Here is an 18,282-nt window from a genome sequence, read left to right as displayed (position 1 = left end):
TGTTTCGATCAAAAGTTGTTTTTTTTTTTACAAGGATTATTTTTTACATTTAAACCCAAGACCCAAGCTTACACAAATAGTTTTTAACTTCTTTAAATAAGCTTTAAACAATGCAGTCGAACAGTTTTTATACCTTACGGCTCTCTATTAAAAATCCATTTCAATAAGAAACATTAACTAAAATGAAGCATGATTTTGACGGGGAAATATAACCATAGTGATGGAGCTCTGCTCCTTACGAGTTTTTTTTTCGGTGTTTTACACCATCGTCATTTTATATAAAGTAGTAAGTTGCGCTCTCAAAATGTAAGTGTAAGTGTATGTATTATTTGTATGCTAATTTAATATTAAAGATTTGTTACCGATAAACAAAAAGGTATTCAATATATATTAGCATCAACGCATCTCAAGCGGTTTTTATTTTTTATTTTTTATTTTTATTTTTTTATTTTCATTGTTGTTTTTTATTTTTTTAAAGTAGCATAAAACATCCGTCCCTGTGAATTGTTAAACAATGTATTTAGTTACAAATTCTGTAGAATCATTATGACATCAGAATTTGGGACAAAAAAAATTCTAAGTATTAATTAATTAATAAACAGGAAATGTAACTAACAATTTATAATGTTTAAATACTCTCAATTGGAATGATCACCGTCATTGAAAACAGCAAATTTTCGAATTTCAAACTCATTAATTTTTTCATTATTTCATTTTGTAGCAAATAATGCACATATTATATGCCTTTTTTATTATAATAGCTACGATTATGAAATTGTTATTTGATGGGCGGAGAGGATAAGACTCTACCTCTTGGAAAAGTCCACATGTCTGAATCTGAAGAAGGCATAACACATGTACAGGATACAGTCTGAAAGTCTGCGATTTGAGAGTTGGTTGTTACCTCTACACTCAGTTTCCATGGATCAGCAAAAATTATTTTTTTTTATTTTAGACATCGCCAAGAAACGGTTTATAACAGGTATTTTTGTAATGATGTAGGTATAAAATAATTACCAGAAAAATTAATAAAACTCTCGAAGATGCTTGAAAGTAGAGGTTAAAATGTAGAAGTTGAAAGAACATTGAGATGAGCTTCATTTAACGTATTTCCAGCATTTGTACTTGTCTACAGATTTAGCCTATTTTTTTAAATCAGAATAATGTTAGCTGTGAGATTTCGAAGTTGATGAGTTTTTGATCGTTAAGACTGCGAGATAATCGCTACAAAATTTTGCGATTTCCCAATTCAAGGCATGCAAAACTCACTGTCTTCTCAGTTATTTTTTACGATATTAAAAAATTCTCTCTGCAGAACTGAAAAAAAGTGGGAGCGTTGAAAGAAATGTTTTTAGAAAAAAATTATTTAAAAAAATTTAGATATTAATATTCGTTTTCGAGACATTAATTTTAACGTAAATTGGTCAAAATTGGGAACGTAGGCATAATTATATCGTGTTTTAAACTGTCAAAATTTCTGAAACTTTGGCCCCTAATAACTTCATAAATTTTATTCCTCGTTAAATTTTGTCGAAAAAAAAATTTTCTATAGCTTTATCGTTGGAACTGCAAATGCTGGAACACACATTCTTTACACGCGAGAAAATTTAAACAGAGCCGTTTTTAAGCCCTTTCCTTCTACTATGTAATGCTCACATAGAAAATATCAAAAAAATCTCCATCAAAGCTGCCATAAGACCTGCTGCTGCAGCGGTATCACTTTTCTGCAGACCATAATCTATTATGTTTTTTTTGTTGTCGGTTCTTTGTCTATGTTTTGGTAAGAAATTTATACAAAATGTTTAAGAATTTATTTACATTTTATATTTAAAAAAAATTAATTTTAAATAAGTTAAATTAATATATACAAAAATATATCACAAGAATTATTTTCACCAAAAAATCAACGAATTATGATTTTGGTGATAAACCTAAATTAATATTCGAAACCGTCGATGTTTTATGTGATTTTGGTACTTCTGCTGGGCCCCATAAATTTGTTGGTGTAAATAATGTTTTCCAATCCTTTAACAAAGAAAATAATCATGAAAAAGTTCGAAATGTTTATAAAAATTTTTTTACAACTTACGTTCTTTAAATAACAAACTTGATATATTAGGAAACCAAACATTGGTGCTAAGGTACTTAAACTTATTGCCCAACCAATTGCATCCGCCCAATATGGAAATACGTATGATGTACCATACGAGGCTGGCGTGTATGTTGCCATTGTAAATACGAATACACCCTAAAATACAAATGGAATAGTATAATCGTACCTTTATAAGTGAGTTTCGTTTAAATTCGAACTATGTTCTCGAAATATGGGCTCACCAACCTCAATTTTATAGTATCAAATCTAACGAACTAACTCCATATCTTGAAAAAGACCTCAGGTATGCTCAAGTTAATCGGGTTTTCAATGGTTAAAAAAAGCTTTAAGCAAAAAAAAAACCGACTTAAAAAAAAAAACTATTCCAAAACAAATTAATATGCAATAAAAAGTAAAAAAAAAAATAACGATAATATAATAAAGTTATAATTGTTGGTATTTTTGAAGTCGGTCAGCCAAGGAAACCAGTGAACAGTGTGCTACATTAACTTGGCTGACACTGACTCCAAAAATACCAATAATTGTAACTACATTATATTAGCGTTATTTTTCTACTTTTTAGTGTTAAATTTGTTTTGGAATAGTTTTCTTTTTTTGGTAAAAAGTTTTTTTATTTTGTGATTTTTTGTGAATTTGAACTATACTGACAAATTTGTCACTAAAAAAAGAATCATCGCAATCGGTTAGCGTGATATTGAGTTATTCGTCTTTTTGTCGCGCACATATTTAATGCAAATTTAATTATATGCTTTTCTCATTAATGGTCTGAACTTGACCAAATTGAAATGGGACCACACGGAAAGCACCAGCTTTCTAATAAAAAAACCATTTTCCATTTTAAAAATAATTTTTTTTATGTTTTAAATCAAGCTTGAGAAAAATGCCCAGAACGCGACTGCTGGCGGGTTAAATCTGCTTAGAAATATAATTTTTGAGATATTAGCCTCAGAGGCTAATTTACAACTTTAGAAATAACTTACAACTAAAAATAACGGGGAAATAAATATTAATACTGATTTCCAATAAACGATTGCAAATTTCGACAAAACCATTTTCATTAATGGCAAATCTTTCTTCAAAAATCGATCACATCCATACACCCAAGATACTGAGCCAACTTCTGCCAATGCGATTAATAAAATCGCCCATGAAGCTGTATTCTTATCCATTAATGTAAACAAGTAAATACCACCATTACAACACATTGGTATAGCCAAAAGAAAGAATGTTACACAAATCCCTAAAACAACCATCGGTTGACGATCCCGTAAATGTGGCCAATGGTCTAAAATTGTTGTACTTATCGCCTCAATACCAGCAAATTGACTTCCCAATCCCAAAATGAATAACATAAAGAAGAATAATACGGACCATAATTGTGGCAGTGGCATCCTTAGCACTGCCTCGGGATATGCAACAAATGCTAGCCCAGGTCCATCTGTTACTACCTCACTAACAGGCATATCTAAATTGTGTGCCAAAAATCCGAGTACAGCAAATATACAAAATCCAGCGAATAATGAGGTAAATGCGTTTGCTATAGAAACCAAAATTGCATCTCGATGGCAGTTATTCGTAAGCTCATTATACGAAGCCAATGTAATTAAAGATCCACATCCAATTCCGAACGCATAGAAAATCTGTGAAGCTGCATCTGCCCATGTATCTACTTCGGTTAATAAATTTAAATCAACAGCCATGTATGCTTTTAGACCAGTCATTGCACCAGGTAACGTAATTCCACGTATAAATAGGGCAGTTAAAATAACATATGGAAATAGTGCCGTAAAATAAACCGCTTTTCCGGCCGATTGAACACCTTTAATCATACAAAAGTATACAATAATCCATGCTAATAATAAGCACAAAACTAATTCCCATTGTGGATATCCAAAATTTTCCCATGTTGCATCTTTTGCACCAAGTACACGATTTTCATAATATTCTTGTGATGCATAAATACGACTTATTACTTTATTTATGGCAACTAAAGGTCCATCTGTTCCATTACGACAATTTTTCACATCATTAAAAAATAAATGATGATCTTCGCAAATTTGCTTGACTGATGTACAAGTTTTATTCCAAAAAATTGTATCGTTAATATTACCTAAATTTTTATCAGTACATTTGACTTCTTCTAAACTACTGTAACAGTCTGGAATCAAAAATTTTAATAATTTTATTCAGGTTTGATACACTTAAAATTTTTTTTATTAAGCGTTAAAAAATTATGCAGATTAACCATTTCCGAAAATACAGTGTGTTCGTTTCAAAAGTACCCACTCTTAATAACTCTTGATCTGGCATGTCGATTTAGATGTCGAAAAGGAAGTTCAAAACTGGTATCTAGAAAATTTTAGGTTCATCTCTTAACCCCTAGCCGCCGCAACTTTGAAATTTTAAATGGTACTCCCCACCTTGTGATACATCATTTGAAAGGGCATATTCTCTATTAAACCATAATAAAATAATTAATTAAGTCGATAGGTTGGTTCTAAAGATAGACTACACAGAAGATCAACATATGAAATCCATTATTATTAGCAAGATAGACTAAATACATTTTGTTTTCGAAAGCAGAATGTAATTTTGTCTAGCAAAATAATGGTCACCGTTCAATATCAAAAACGTTCCAAAATTCATTTAGATATCGATGAATTTTACCTAATTTCATTCGTTTGACGGAATTTATTACTATTGAGAAGGTCACTAATTAAGTCAATCACTAAAAAAGCAGTGAAAAACAGCAGTGGTCTATGGAATGACTAGACCAATAAAAGAGATTTTTTGACAGTTTGCTCCTACATTGGAATAGTATTTTTAAAATTAATATGGTTTCTTAATATTCTTCTATTTTTCAACGCCTTCTGAAACCCAGTTCAAGCCTGTCATCGTGGTTCTATTCTAAGCTAATATTGGTTGTCACATGACAAAATGATTTTTTCGATTCCCACAAAGAAAAATAGCAAATTTTCTGAAAAAACTTTCTGAAGAACTACGTTAATTTCAAAAATGTATTTTTATTGTCCTTACCTCGTGAATTAAAACTATTTAGGCATGATCCCCATTGTAATTCACTGCGAAACGACGCAAACGTATAAAAAATAGTCCACGCTACAATAACCATATAGTAAATAACAACTAACGCAATAACCACAAGTGTTGCATATCCAACACCATGAAAAGCCGGTGCAATATTTTTAAATACTTCCGTAGGACCCATACTTGTGAATTGTCCAACAGCTAATTCCAAAAAAAATATTGGTAAACCCAATGTAACTAACATAATACTGTATGGTATTAAAAATGCACCTGCGAAAATACGAATTACCATATTTTTAGATTTTTAAACTTGTATATGATTTTAATTTTTTTTTATTTTGTTCTTACCCCCGCCCCGTTTATAACATAAATATGGAAAACGCCATACATTGCCCAAGCCAATAGCATAACCAATCAGTGATAGAAAAAATTCAAGTGGTCGATCCCAACTCGGTCGTGTTGGTATTAAATTTGTTCTGGAATCAGCGACCTAGAAAAAAAATTTTATCGGTAATGTATAATATAAGAAAGTATTTAATAAAATTTGTGTTTATGTAATTGTTTTTTATCGACCCCAAAAATTTATGTATTTTAAATAAAATCATTTAAATAAAAAAATTATCTGTTAATTAAAAGTATTTATTACTGTTGAAAAAAGTAAAAACATTTATGGGTAATCTTTGGTAATTTTATGCTATTAGTCCAGTACACTTACATAAATCGTAGAGGTGTGACCCAAAAGTTTTGACACTATATTTTTTAAATTTATTCATTTGATAGAGGGTTATTTGGAGACCTTAAATCTTATTTTGCGTATTCGGGAAATTAACGTCTTCGCAACTATCTTGAAAAATGGCTTTTTTTACGTTTTGGCATATATCTTGCGTTCTTTTCATTCAAATTTGATGATTTTGATGTTATTGGACTGACCTGCGTTTTATCTTAAAACCCATCTATGTCAAAGTACATGTTACGATTGATAGAAAAAAGTTATTGTGTCGAAAGTCAACGATTTTTTCGTGAGTTTCTTTTTATAACGGTTTTTGCAAATAGTTTTTTAATAGTGCACTGCAGCTGTTGATAAATATAACTTTTTTTTTGAAAAGTGCTGAATTACGAGTAGTTTGATATAGCTATCACTATATTTTTTTTTCTATCAATCGTAGTGTGTATTTTGACATAAAAGGGTTTGAAGATAAAACACAGGCTTGTGCAACGACATCAAAATCATCAAATTTGAATGAATAGAATGCAAGATATAGGCCAAAACGTAAAAAAGGCATTTTTCAAAATGGCGATGGAAGGATTAAAAGGGTTTCCGAATACGCAAAGTCTGATTAAAGGTCTCCAAACAATTCCGTATCAAATGAATGAATAAAAAAATATAGTGTCACAAACTTTTGGGTCAATCCGTAAATGCACTGAGTATATGACTTTTCTTGGAATGTTTTTTCGAGAATCCCAGGAATTTGGAAGGAACATTATTGATTGTTACCTATTGATTTCTAAGGAAATGACGCAATTCGGTTGTTATAAAAATTGGAATTTTTTTCATCTTGATAAAACAAACTTTTTTTCCTAATATTATGCAATAGATCTTAAAAATGTCAATTTTTTGATAAAAATTTGTATAATTATTGATAATGATTATTAATTTTGCCTACAATTATTTCATTAATTAGAAACGGATTATCATAAACAATTTTTTTTAAATAAAAACTTCGGATTTTACAATTATTGAATGAATAATCAATCAAGGGTTCTATAGAATAAAAACTTAAAAGAAACCAATGAGAAAAATGTTGACATTATCCGTTATATGTTGTGCAGTGTCGTCAATATGAAGCAGAATTTTTTTTTCTTTCTTATGTGTTAAAATAAAGTCATTGGAAACGAAATACTTAAAAAATTTTCTAGAGGAAATCCAAAATATCAAGGATAGATAAATATAGATAAATTGGTTATTTAAATGCAAAAGAGAATGCGCTCGATAAACAAACCCAAATCCAAAATTAATTGTTTGTTGCCACTTGTTTAAAATACAATTGGCCACAAATATGCATGTGTCGCGACGCGACGCTAACAAAACTTTTTTCCAATGCGTCAATCGTTCTCGACATTTAAAATATCCTGCCATTTTTTACATCTTCAATGCTTGGATTGTACGGGTCTGATTATCATTAACATTGAATAATGCAACACAACAAAACATTTTCCTTATTGATAACACTATACGTTTTAAAATGGTTCTTGTTTTTGTAATACAATACGCTTGTCCGTATTATTAGTATCATGACATTACTGATAATATGAAATAAATACTAAATATTGGTTAGTAAACTAGTTTAACATTACCAAATAAAAACAATTAAAATAATAATTATTATTATTTAATAACATAATTTTCAATGGTTTTTTCCTATTTTAAACAAGAACAAAATCAAATTTAATGAATGTTAAGCTAGGTTAAGTTAGGTACGGTTAGAGTGGCTGTCTTGGGGTGGAACACACTTCGACAATAGGATTCGTTGCGATATCCAAAAATGGGTTGATACATCCCTGGCCACATAGATGGACCACTTGGAACTCTATAGTAACAGCAAGAGGTTTTTACGTCAACGGGCTTCCGATTGAAGAGGTCGTCAAAGAAAGGCTATGATTTCAAAATAAGAATTATATTTTTGAAGCTTTAAAATTGAGAATTTCTCGATCACCATTAGTCAAATTTATCAATGAATGGAGCTCTATATATTGTAATGTGTCTTATGTATGCTTAAATTATTAACTTCATCTACGAATATTCTCCTTCTTATCATTGTCTAAATGTCTCCAATTCCCTCTTCAAGCTATCAAGGAATGTATTATTTTTTTGTTTTCTTAATAAATAGACAGCAAAATATTTTTTAGTATTCGCTACCCAATTAAATAAATTTACAATCAATATTGTTTTATGATAGTCCCTAGTATAATATAAATATTTATTATCTATGGTCCCCTCTATATTCTAAAGTGACACTTGCAAATTTAATGAATTTGATAGCCACAAATTCATCGCCACATCTCCCGAATGAGGCCTCAGATCGAAATTTGATAAAGAGCTTTTCCATTTATCTTGATAAGTTCAATTTACTGGTATAATTTTCTGCCATCAATAAGAGAACATCCTGTATATATAATATACATAATCTATATAATATAAATAATATAAATAATATATATATTATATATTATATATTATATATTATATATTATATATTATATATTATATATTATATATTATATATTATATATTATATATTATATATTATATATTATATATTATATATTATATATTATATATTATATATTATATATTATATATTATATATTATATATTATATATTATATATTATATATTATATATTATATATTATATATTATATATTATATATTATATATTATATATTATATATTATATATTATATATTATATATTATATATAAGATATTATTAGATTGGATATACATAATTTATATAATATATGTACAAAAATTGCCCGTTTAAATATGTATAATTAAAACAATAATAATAATAATAAAAATAAACATATCAAGATGATATTTTTAACAGTGTAATTTGTACTTAAAATCACTGATCTGTAACACTAGATAGTGGATATCTGTACTCTTAGCATTGGCCGATGTGTCTGCATTAGATGTCTTCATTAGAAGTTAAGTGTGCGCGCACTATTTCCGACACATCATGTGATGTCACCTACTATCCAATATTTTATTTAGATCAGTGACTTAAAATACAATTAAAACAGAAGAAAATATATTGTGATAAATCAATCATTATTTTTTAAAGTGGATTTCCACTTCAAAAATTACTTTTATAAAAGGAAAAAAATTTGTTTGTATACTTTGTACGTATTTTTTTCTTTTGAAATATTTGTGATTTTACTCTTTGAAAAATTGCAGTGTCAAGATTGAATAGATGACAATTAATTTTTACTGATTTTTTTAAAGTATTATTTCATCTACTTCATTAATAAGCTTTAAATTTATAAAAAAAATATAGGCAAAACAACGAAAACACGTGCAAATGAGGCCGTGCAATCTGTTTTCCGTTCTTATGGTTGTTGTAACACGTACACATGCATAATTTTTTAGAATAGGTACAGATTGAAAATTTACTCATTACTTTTAGGGCTAAAATCAATGTCAAAATCAAAATTTTACAAGTGAAAACGAACAATTATGTTTCAATTCCAATTCAACGAGTTAATGGTGGAAATACCATGTATAGACAGTTTTAATGACGCAATCGTTTGTATTTTGACGTCACGAAAATAAAAAAAGATATCCACTTTTAAATTGGCACACACACATAACTGATATTCCCATATTAATATATACTATAAAATTTGTACCTAATTAGCACTCTCGTGGATAGACAGTGATGTTTACAAAAAAAATGTTTTAAACAAAAGTTGTTTATTTTTGTATAAGGAAATTTTTTTATATTTAAACTTTTGTTCTATCTCCAATTGACCTATATTGCTCGACCTCACTTTTTTCGTCCTGAGTTCGCTATAAAAATTTCATCTTGATATCCCTTAGTTTTTGAGTTATCCTGTTGACAGACAGACGGGCAGACGGACAGACGAATAGACAGAATGGACTAATTAGGTGATTCTATGAACACCTATACCAAAATTTTTTTCGTAGTATTAATATTTTTAAGCGTTACAAACTTGGGACTGAACTTAATATACTATGTATATTTCACATATACATGGTATAAAAATCTATCTAAAATAATTACATAGATATGTATATGATATTTTGCGGCTACTTCTACTAATGATCAATTTGATTTCAATCATTTGATCATTTGAGGTTCCTTTATTTTCGAGAAATATTACCTACTGTCTAATTTAGTAAAAATCTAAGTTTAATAAATAAAATCTTTGTTAAAAACCTTTTCTGCATAAATATTAAGGTCATACTTCGATAGCGATAAACATTACACAATTAATATCTTTTTATTCAATAAAAAAAATATTACCTAGATAAATTCAAAAATTTATGACTCCATATGAAATCGAAACCCTTTCCAATATGAACGAAAATTGTACCAGTTAAGAAAAAATTTCTTAGAATAAAGAAAAAACCTTTTCATCAGTGTCAAAAGAAAAATTAAAATTGTAAGATTACTTTTTTTTAAATAACATTTTTACATTGAATAGAACACAGGAACTGCGTAAGCTAAGCGAATTACCCCCTTGAAAATACCAAAAAAAAAATAACGTAACGTGTTATCTAATAACTTCAGGTATACTAAAATATTAAACAAAAACTACAATTCAAAATATTTAAATAAATAAATTTTTAGTCGTGTGTGTCGGATTTCTCGAAATCGAATTTCTCGATTTTATTAAGGATGTATGAGCACGGTATGGGGGGCACAAATTTAAGAAATAAATTTTTTTTAATTCTAATGGTGACGATATAAGACGAATATCAGCCCTTTCTTTTCCATGTCATTGCTAATATGTTTACTTTCTATTAAAAAGTTTTCTATAAATTTGTTTGCATTCATTCCAAGTGAAGATTATCAAAAACTTTCAAAATATGTTGTTTTTTTATATTTCTTGAGACCCAATGCAATTTGCATGGATACGTATGCTGAAATTTTACCACATATTCTTTGAGTAAAATTCTACCTATATATCCTTGCTCATACGTCCTTAAATATGTCATTTTAAAAAATTTTACAATAATTTGTTTTAGATATGTAGGTATTTTACCTCAATTACATTATTATTCTGTTTTTTATTACTGGCCATAATAAATATTATGGATATTATTTTTCCAAAAACACCTGTGATTGAAATGTGAAAGTAAGTCACCAGTCACAACAAAACAAAATATACAAGATTATAAACCACATAATATTATTAAATTCACATCTACACTTGCTCTCTTTTTTACTAATTAAATTAAGTGCGATTTTAAGTTCAAAACAGTACCGTTTTATAGAATAAGCATGGCCCCTACCAGATAAAACCCCCACCAAAATACCCAAAAAAAAAATTGGAGAAAATATAAAAAAATTTGTATCTGCGAAGGCAGACGATCTCACACTTTACACGTTATTTAAAAAGCAGACTTTCGTTCCAACTTGTAACATAATTATTATCATACTATGTATTATTTTCTTATCTTAGTCCAGGAGCTATCAGATCCAAAATATATTTAGTTTCAGCTCAAGTATCACAGACAATTCCTTAAAATATTATTAAGTACAAGGGTATACAGGGTGGTCTGTTATTGATAGCAGAAAATTATACCAGTAAATTAAGCTTATTAAACCAAATGGAAAAGCTCTTTAACAAATTTCGACCTGAGACCTAATTTGGGAGATGTGGTTATGGGAAAAATAGAAAGGTATGTGATTTCACAGACGTATCAAACTCAAAAAATTAGTAGGGGTCACTTTTGAATATAGAGGGGAGTATCAAAAAACAATAATTGATAATAAATTGATTTAATTGGATAGCGAATACTAAAAAAATATCTATATTAATGTATAATTTGATACCTCCTACATCTAAGTGTCTCTGCATTGGTGAAATAATTTGATGAATATGTATTTTTTTTTCTTTATAAACAACGACCAGAAAATATTTTTTAGTATTCGGTACCCAGTTAAATCAATATTCTAAAGTGACACCCTCTATTTTCTAAAGTGAAACCTACTAATTTAATGAGTTTGATAGGTCTGTGAATTCTCGAATATTTCTATTTTTCCCATCGCCACATCTACCGAATTAGGTCTCAGGTCGAAATTTGGTAAAGAGCTTTTCCATTTGTCTTGATAAGCTTAATTTACTGGTGTAATTTTCTGCTATTAATAACAGAACACCCTGTATATATTTTAAAGTGTAAGGGTATCCTGGTCATGTCCAGTGCTGTAATCGTAAAAATCAGCAAAAAGTATGCGCTATATAGTCCATGAAAATCAGAGGGTATACGCTAGAAATCTAAAGTGTAAAATTTTTCATTTTCAATATGCAGGAGTGAATATGATTTCAATATACGCTAATTAATAAAATCATATCACAGGGAAGCTTCTATTACAGTACTGATCTGATCAAGTTAGCAATTAAATAAATCTAAATTAATGATTTATTATATAAAACTTAATATTTTGTATTAAAAATTTATGATACATGTCAAAAACTTAAATCGCATACAGACTAAGTAGGCTCTAGTATCACAGTGGAACGAAAAATCCTTTGGCGCTTTTCGATCTGACACACCACTATCAACTTAGTGCTTCGTTTTTTATTTTAAGAATTTCTCGATTAATATCAGAAAAACACAAATTTTTATAATAAGCAAATTGCACGAAATTACAAACAAAATATCCATTTAATTTTGACTTCCGTTATCATTTCTGGTTTGTAAAAGATGTCTATCTGGACTTATTGCTGACTGCAAACAATTATAGAGTCCATTTTTATTTGATTAAATAACTCAAATAATTTAATTTTCTGGTGCTCCAAAGAATTGCATCAAAAGCTTATTTACCAGAAGGCAGACTGTAGAGTCGTGAATTGAACAATGAAACTTTGTCTCCTATACTAAAAGAAGAATAAGTAAAATTACATAGCGTGTAAAAACCCAGACTTTTTTTAAATGTCGATATAGTTGGTAAAAACCCAAATATACTTTTTTTTTACGCTTTTTTTAAGGTAAGGTAAGTTGAAAATTATCTCATAAGGTGATTCATTTGTGAACAAGTTTGCTTACTAACGATTCTCATAATGGAAATGGTGTTATTGAAAATTTTATAAAACACCAGTTTCATACAATGACTTTTGGCATAAAAATAATTTTATTTTATTACTCAATAATTTTCCTACTACAATAATTTTTAAAATAGTTTTACCTTCAAATATTTCTATTCCAATTTTTTTACTTTTTCAGAAAAAAAAAACCTGCTTTAATATTTTTCTACTCCATAATAATTATAGTCTCAATATAACTTAAACAGCAAAATACTTTTCCTTTTAAAAATATTTTTTAATAATTCGGATTTTAGAGAATATAATTATATTTCGGAGTAAGAAAAAAGCAGGTTTTTAATTTAGGAGTATATTTCTTAAAAAGTAGAAATATTATAAATATATATAAGAAATAGATATATTTAAACATAAATCGTTTAAATATAGTTTAAAACAAGTGAAAACAAACCATTGACTGAGTTAATTGTTGAAATACCATGTAAAGACAGTTTTGATTACGCAATCGTTTTTTTATACGTCAAATAAGAAGTAAGAACCGTTTAAAACTCGCCTAAAATTCATGAAATAATAACGTCAAATAAGCAAAGAAAGATAGCCATATATACATACTTATCGCACACACATAACTGATATTCCCAATAAATACAATTTGCGCTCTCACGGGTAAACAGTGATGTTTACGAAAAAATGTTTCAACCCAAAGTTGTTTCTTTTTTTATAAGGATAAACCTTAAATCAATGGTTTGAAAAATTTGTTTTTCATAAAGTCGACACTCGAGCAGAACTCTAAAAGGCGGTAAATCATCTAATTTTCACTTCATTATAGATTTAAGGATGAAGTAATTTCCGGTGAACAAATAAAAAAATTTATTTTTTTCAATTTTGATATTGAATTATGTTATAACTTGACAATGTAAGGCGAAAAGTAAGAATAAAATTTTTCGATATTTGGCGTAATTTTCAAAATATGCAAAATTTTAAATTTTCTTTATTTATTCAGCTTTCGAGAATCTAGACAAATATCGAAAATATTTATTCATATTTTTCGTCTACATTCATGAATTTGTAATAAAATTCATTATTAAAGTTGAAAATAAGCTTAAAATATATTCAATCCTAAATCTACTCTACTCGTAAATCCCTTATGTGGATCGAGACACTTCGTTTTTTTTCTTTTCTAGGTCATTCCTAATATGTTTACGCTTTATTAAAAAGTGTTTTTTTTCTTGTTTCCATTCGTTCCATCTGAAAAGTATCAAAAACTTTCAAAATATGTCGTTTTTCAGATTTCCCCATAAATATATTTTTTAGCAATATATTTTTTAAATTTTTTACCAATACTTGATGGTCATGCTCATACACTCTTAAATTCTTAATGAAGTAGCAATTTGATGACTTTATTATATCGTCTATTAGTATTTTACGCCGATTTTCGGAAATTTCTTTACAGTGGAGAGCCGTAAGATTTAACCTCTGAATCCAAGAACAGACAATAAATCTTTATTAAAACTGTGCGACTGCATTGTTTAAAGCTTTTTAAGCAATAACACTTTTTGCTTAGAATTAACTCCTATATCGATTCACGTTGTCATCTTCAGCATAAATTTTTCCATCGCCGAGAAGGGGTAACTCCCACTCCCTGAGCCAGATTGCACAAATTTTTGTTTTTAACTTTGTTAAATAAGCTTTAAACAATGCAGTCGCACAGTTTTTATAAAGATTCCTTGGCCTTCCCTGGATCCGAGATTTTAATATACTTATACCTTACGGCTGTTACAAGTGAAATTTACAAAATCTAAAAAAATCCCGACAAATTTTTAGGGTACGGAACCCTAAATTCGTACTCAAAACATATATAAGAACACTCTCCATTAAACCCTAAGCGCTAAAAATATAGTAAAGAAAACTCTTCATTAAATTACCTTTCAAACGAAACCAAAAAAATCAAAATCGGTTCATTCGTTTAGGCGCTACGATGCCACAGACAAACAGATACACACGCAGTCACACACACATAGCGATCAAACTTATAACACCCTTTTTTTTAATTCGGGGGTTAAAAATATTAACGGTTTCCTATCCTGAAATTTTAACCAAGTTTTTTTTTAAGTGAAAGTCTACCTATTAAAAACTTTTAGCCTTTAAATCAAACATTGTTGGCATGCTCATACATCCTGGTTAAGGTCTGTATAGACCAATTAAAAATTTACAATTTATTTACAAATAAGTTGCTCATTGTTTTTTTACATCAAATTTCAAAAAATAAAAAGAAGATAATTTATGAGAAGCTATGAAATCTCAAATCTGCAAATTACAATATTTAGCTATTAGTTAAAAAAAATATTTTTAAAAAAATATTCGATGCAGCAGAGCCCTTATGCAAAAAGTTGCCCTTTTCCAAAGAAAATTAAAATAACATGTTTCACACATTAAAAAATTAGTTCACAATAAGATTTAACTGCAAACATAAATTAAAAAAATAGTAACAATAAATATTTTATACGACTTGTAAACCTAGAAATTATTTAAGAATTTTTTAAATAAAAATGTAAGTACCTCAAAAACATTATTATTTTGTTTTTTATTATTAGCCATAATAAATATTATTGTAATATTTTGCCAAAAACACCTGTGTGTTTGAGATGATATAAAAAGTCAGTCACCAGTCACAACACCTGACAACAAAACACAAAACGTTCAAATTATTAAAAATAATTTTATTTTTTTTAAATATTTTTGCGGTATTAAATTTTAATCACATACTATAATACTAAAATACACATCTACACACACGCTCCTTTTTAATAATTAAAAGTATAATTTTAAGTTTAGAACATAATTATTTTCATATTATGTATTATTTTATTATCAATATTTTATAGTCTAGAAGCTATCAGACCAAATCGAAGCAAATTAGTCGTCGAATTAATTCACAAAAGAGAAGATTGATAATAATAATGTGTCAGAAATTTGATTTGGAAAATGATGATTCAATGTGCATGTAAATTTGGGCAGATGAATTGAGCTTTCTTACAGCGTTTACACGTTTACACATGCTCAAGTAGTTTGCAGGGCTTTTCTGCAGCAAAGTTGGTTTCGATAAATATAGTTCGATAAAATCCCAAAAAAACTCTTTCTACAATCTTTTATTTAACTTGCAATTTTGTATGTATCTTTGTTCGGGTTGAATATTGCAACTAAGTTTTAAAGCAGTTTATCCTCAACTGATTGAGCTGAAATTATGCATTTTAAATCCAAAACCGCCCAAGAAGGTGAAATGGTTATTTGTTATGCTCTCCCATAATATGGGTAACAAATATAAGGGTTGGCAGAATCAACATTGTGCAAGTCAGATGACAAAGCATTTTTATGGTAAGAAAGACCAAACTTTCCCATCGCTACCACCATATTTGATATATGCTCGTTTTTAAGTTTTAATTAAATAATTTATGTCAAAAATACATTTTATAGGATAAGTTTTTATTGTACTAAAAAGTAAAAATAATTATTAATATTTTAAATTGAGGCAGACACGGTATATTTGGACAAGCTATGTATCCGTCCTAAAGGTTGAGAATGTTTCCCAGGTTTCGTTGAAAACTCTGATTAGTAAAAATAAGCCAGCGCTTAACTTTTAAAGTTATGTCCACTTGATTACATGCGCGCTTAGAACATGTAAGGTAACATCCCGTCAAGTACGAAGAAGACTTTTTTCTCGAGGAATCCCGGATACATAACTAAGTTTTAAGGGATCAAATTTTAAAATTATGGTCAAAAATCATTTTTGGTCTCTCATTGGCTGAGATGCCAAAAGCTAAAAATACACTTGACATACAAAACTGTAGTCAATTTCTAGACACTAAGTTGGAAAAGTTAGAATTATTATCGTTTAAATCTGACGCAAATCTGTCTAAACAAAGGTTATTCAAGTCAAATTTTTTTGCTTGTAAAAACTTTTGCTCGCATGCAACGTTCGTTTCGTTCACATTTTTGGTGCAAAATATATATAGATTTTACAAATCTAAATCCAATGGAATTGTATTTGAAACATTCATTTAACCCATTCGGAATAATATTCGATTATAATATTTTTTTATATGGAAGAACTTTGTAATTTAAAGTTCCTTAGTTCTTAACATTTTTAAAATGAAATTTACACATTTCTTACTCATTAAAAAATAATTGGATGATAGAAGTTCATTGTAAAAACGATTGTGTAATTCGAGTTTATTGCTCGAAAAATTTTCAACCACAAGAAAATACTGTTAGGTTTTGGTCTGGTAGCTATTAGACTATTTAATCTTTCAAAATTACTTGACACCACTTACACCCGAAGTCACTTTGTGAGTGTGTGTGTATATGACACTAAATGATTATATACAATTTCTTATGGACCCATAAAATTTATTAATAAAACATTAAATTTATAGTACAATTGTACTTTTAATTATGTAAAATAGTATGTTATTTAGCACACAAAAAATTAATTAATTATTTATTATTATTGGTTTAGAAAATGGAAACAATTCAAATTACTTTTCACTGAGAGGTTCTGAGTTCTATGTTTAATGCAAATTTGATTTATTGACTGAAAAAAGCTATTTAAATATATTTATATACATACATACATGTTAGGTTTTTAATTATTAAAAAAAAATTACGGACCATTGTATTCAACAAAATTTAGCAAATCTGAATCAAGACTCTAATTTATTTTATGTCAGTGTTCTTTAGTTTTAGATCTAGGCGTATTATTTTTCACTTCAGGGCGACTATAAATTAAGAGCCTTTTTCAAGATTGGATCTTACAACTTTTTCCTTCTCTGAAACTTTAGTCCTTACTTAATTTTACTTCGCCTGAAAAAAGAACGGGGACTCTGATCTGGACTCACTCACATCAATAGTTGCGAAAAATATTTGTAGCCTACTAAATTAGAAACTCTACGAAAATTAGATATTGACTCCGCTTATATTATCGATAAAAAATAGCAAAAATTATCAATGGTAACAATATTTTGATGTAATTTGATGAAAGACATCATGTTCTGACATTAGATTGGATCTAGTTCTCCGGGTAGCTTTAACAGTCAATTTAGATCCTAAAAGGTAAGAGATAGAGTAACACTTTAAATTAGAAAGTTGATTCTCAAAAAAAAACTAATATCTTTAACTTGAAACATTTTTTCGAAAATTGTTGACTTCCAAAAACTGTTATTATCGCATTTAATCGAAAAAAAAAACACGGTAGTTACAGAAAAATGCTTTACGGTAGTTACAAAAAATTGTCAAGGGCAATAGAAGAGATTTGCCTGTGTCCATGACATTGTAT

General features: G+C 28.3%; 1 protein-coding gene across 3 annotated transcripts; it reads right to left on the bottom strand.

The window, feature by feature from the left end:
* Positions 1 to 1,884: 1,884 nt before the first annotated feature.
* Positions 1,885 to 17,508, bottom strand: LOC123299819 (sodium- and chloride-dependent GABA transporter 2-like). 3 transcript variants are annotated; one of them, XM_044882193.1, is made up of 8 exons: positions 17,282 to 17,298; positions 15,717 to 15,750; positions 15,510 to 15,628; positions 5,507 to 5,648; positions 5,150 to 5,428; positions 3,094 to 4,271; positions 2,090 to 2,248; positions 1,885 to 2,025 (listed from the first exon to the last, which is right to left on the bottom strand). In XM_044882193.1, the coding sequence occupies exons 3-8, from the start codon at positions 15,546 to 15,548 to the stop codon at positions 1,912 to 1,914; spliced, it is 1,911 nt and encodes a 636-aa protein (XP_044738128.1). In that variant the 5' UTR covers positions 15,549 to 15,628; positions 15,717 to 15,750; positions 17,282 to 17,298; the 3' UTR covers positions 1,885 to 1,911. The 3 variants fall into 3 exon arrangements, with proteins under 3 accessions (XP_044738128.1, XP_044738129.1, XP_044738127.1); XM_044882194.1 differs by lacking the exons at positions 15,717 to 15,750; positions 17,282 to 17,298 and adding an exon at positions 17,490 to 17,508; XM_044882192.1 differs by lacking the exon at positions 15,717 to 15,750 and having other exon boundaries at positions 17,282 to 17,376.
* Positions 17,509 to 18,282: the final 774 nt, after the last annotated feature.

The sequence above is a fragment of the Chrysoperla carnea genome, chromosome 5, assembly GCF_905475395.1.
Source record: "Chrysoperla carnea chromosome 5, inChrCarn1.1, whole genome shotgun sequence".
In the NCBI taxonomy this organism is placed as follows: Eukaryota; Metazoa; Arthropoda; class Insecta; order Neuroptera; family Chrysopidae; genus Chrysoperla; species Chrysoperla carnea.
This window is presented reverse-complemented; position numbering and strand designations above follow the sequence as displayed.

Bases quoted from the DNA above. Each gene is read 5' to 3' on its own strand.
- LOC123299819 (XM_044882194.1), bottom strand. From the start codon at position 15,548: ATGGCTAATAATAAAAAACAAAATAATAATGTTTTTGAG. The intron at 5,649-15,509 runs GTACTTACATTT...TTTTTTTTCTAG, and splicing joins AAAATAATAATGTTTTTGAG to GTCGCTGATTCCAGAACAAA. The intron at 2,026-2,089 runs GTAAGTTGTAAA...TCTTTGTTAAAG, and splicing joins AAGTTTGTTATTTAAAGAAC to GATTGGAAAACATTATTTAC.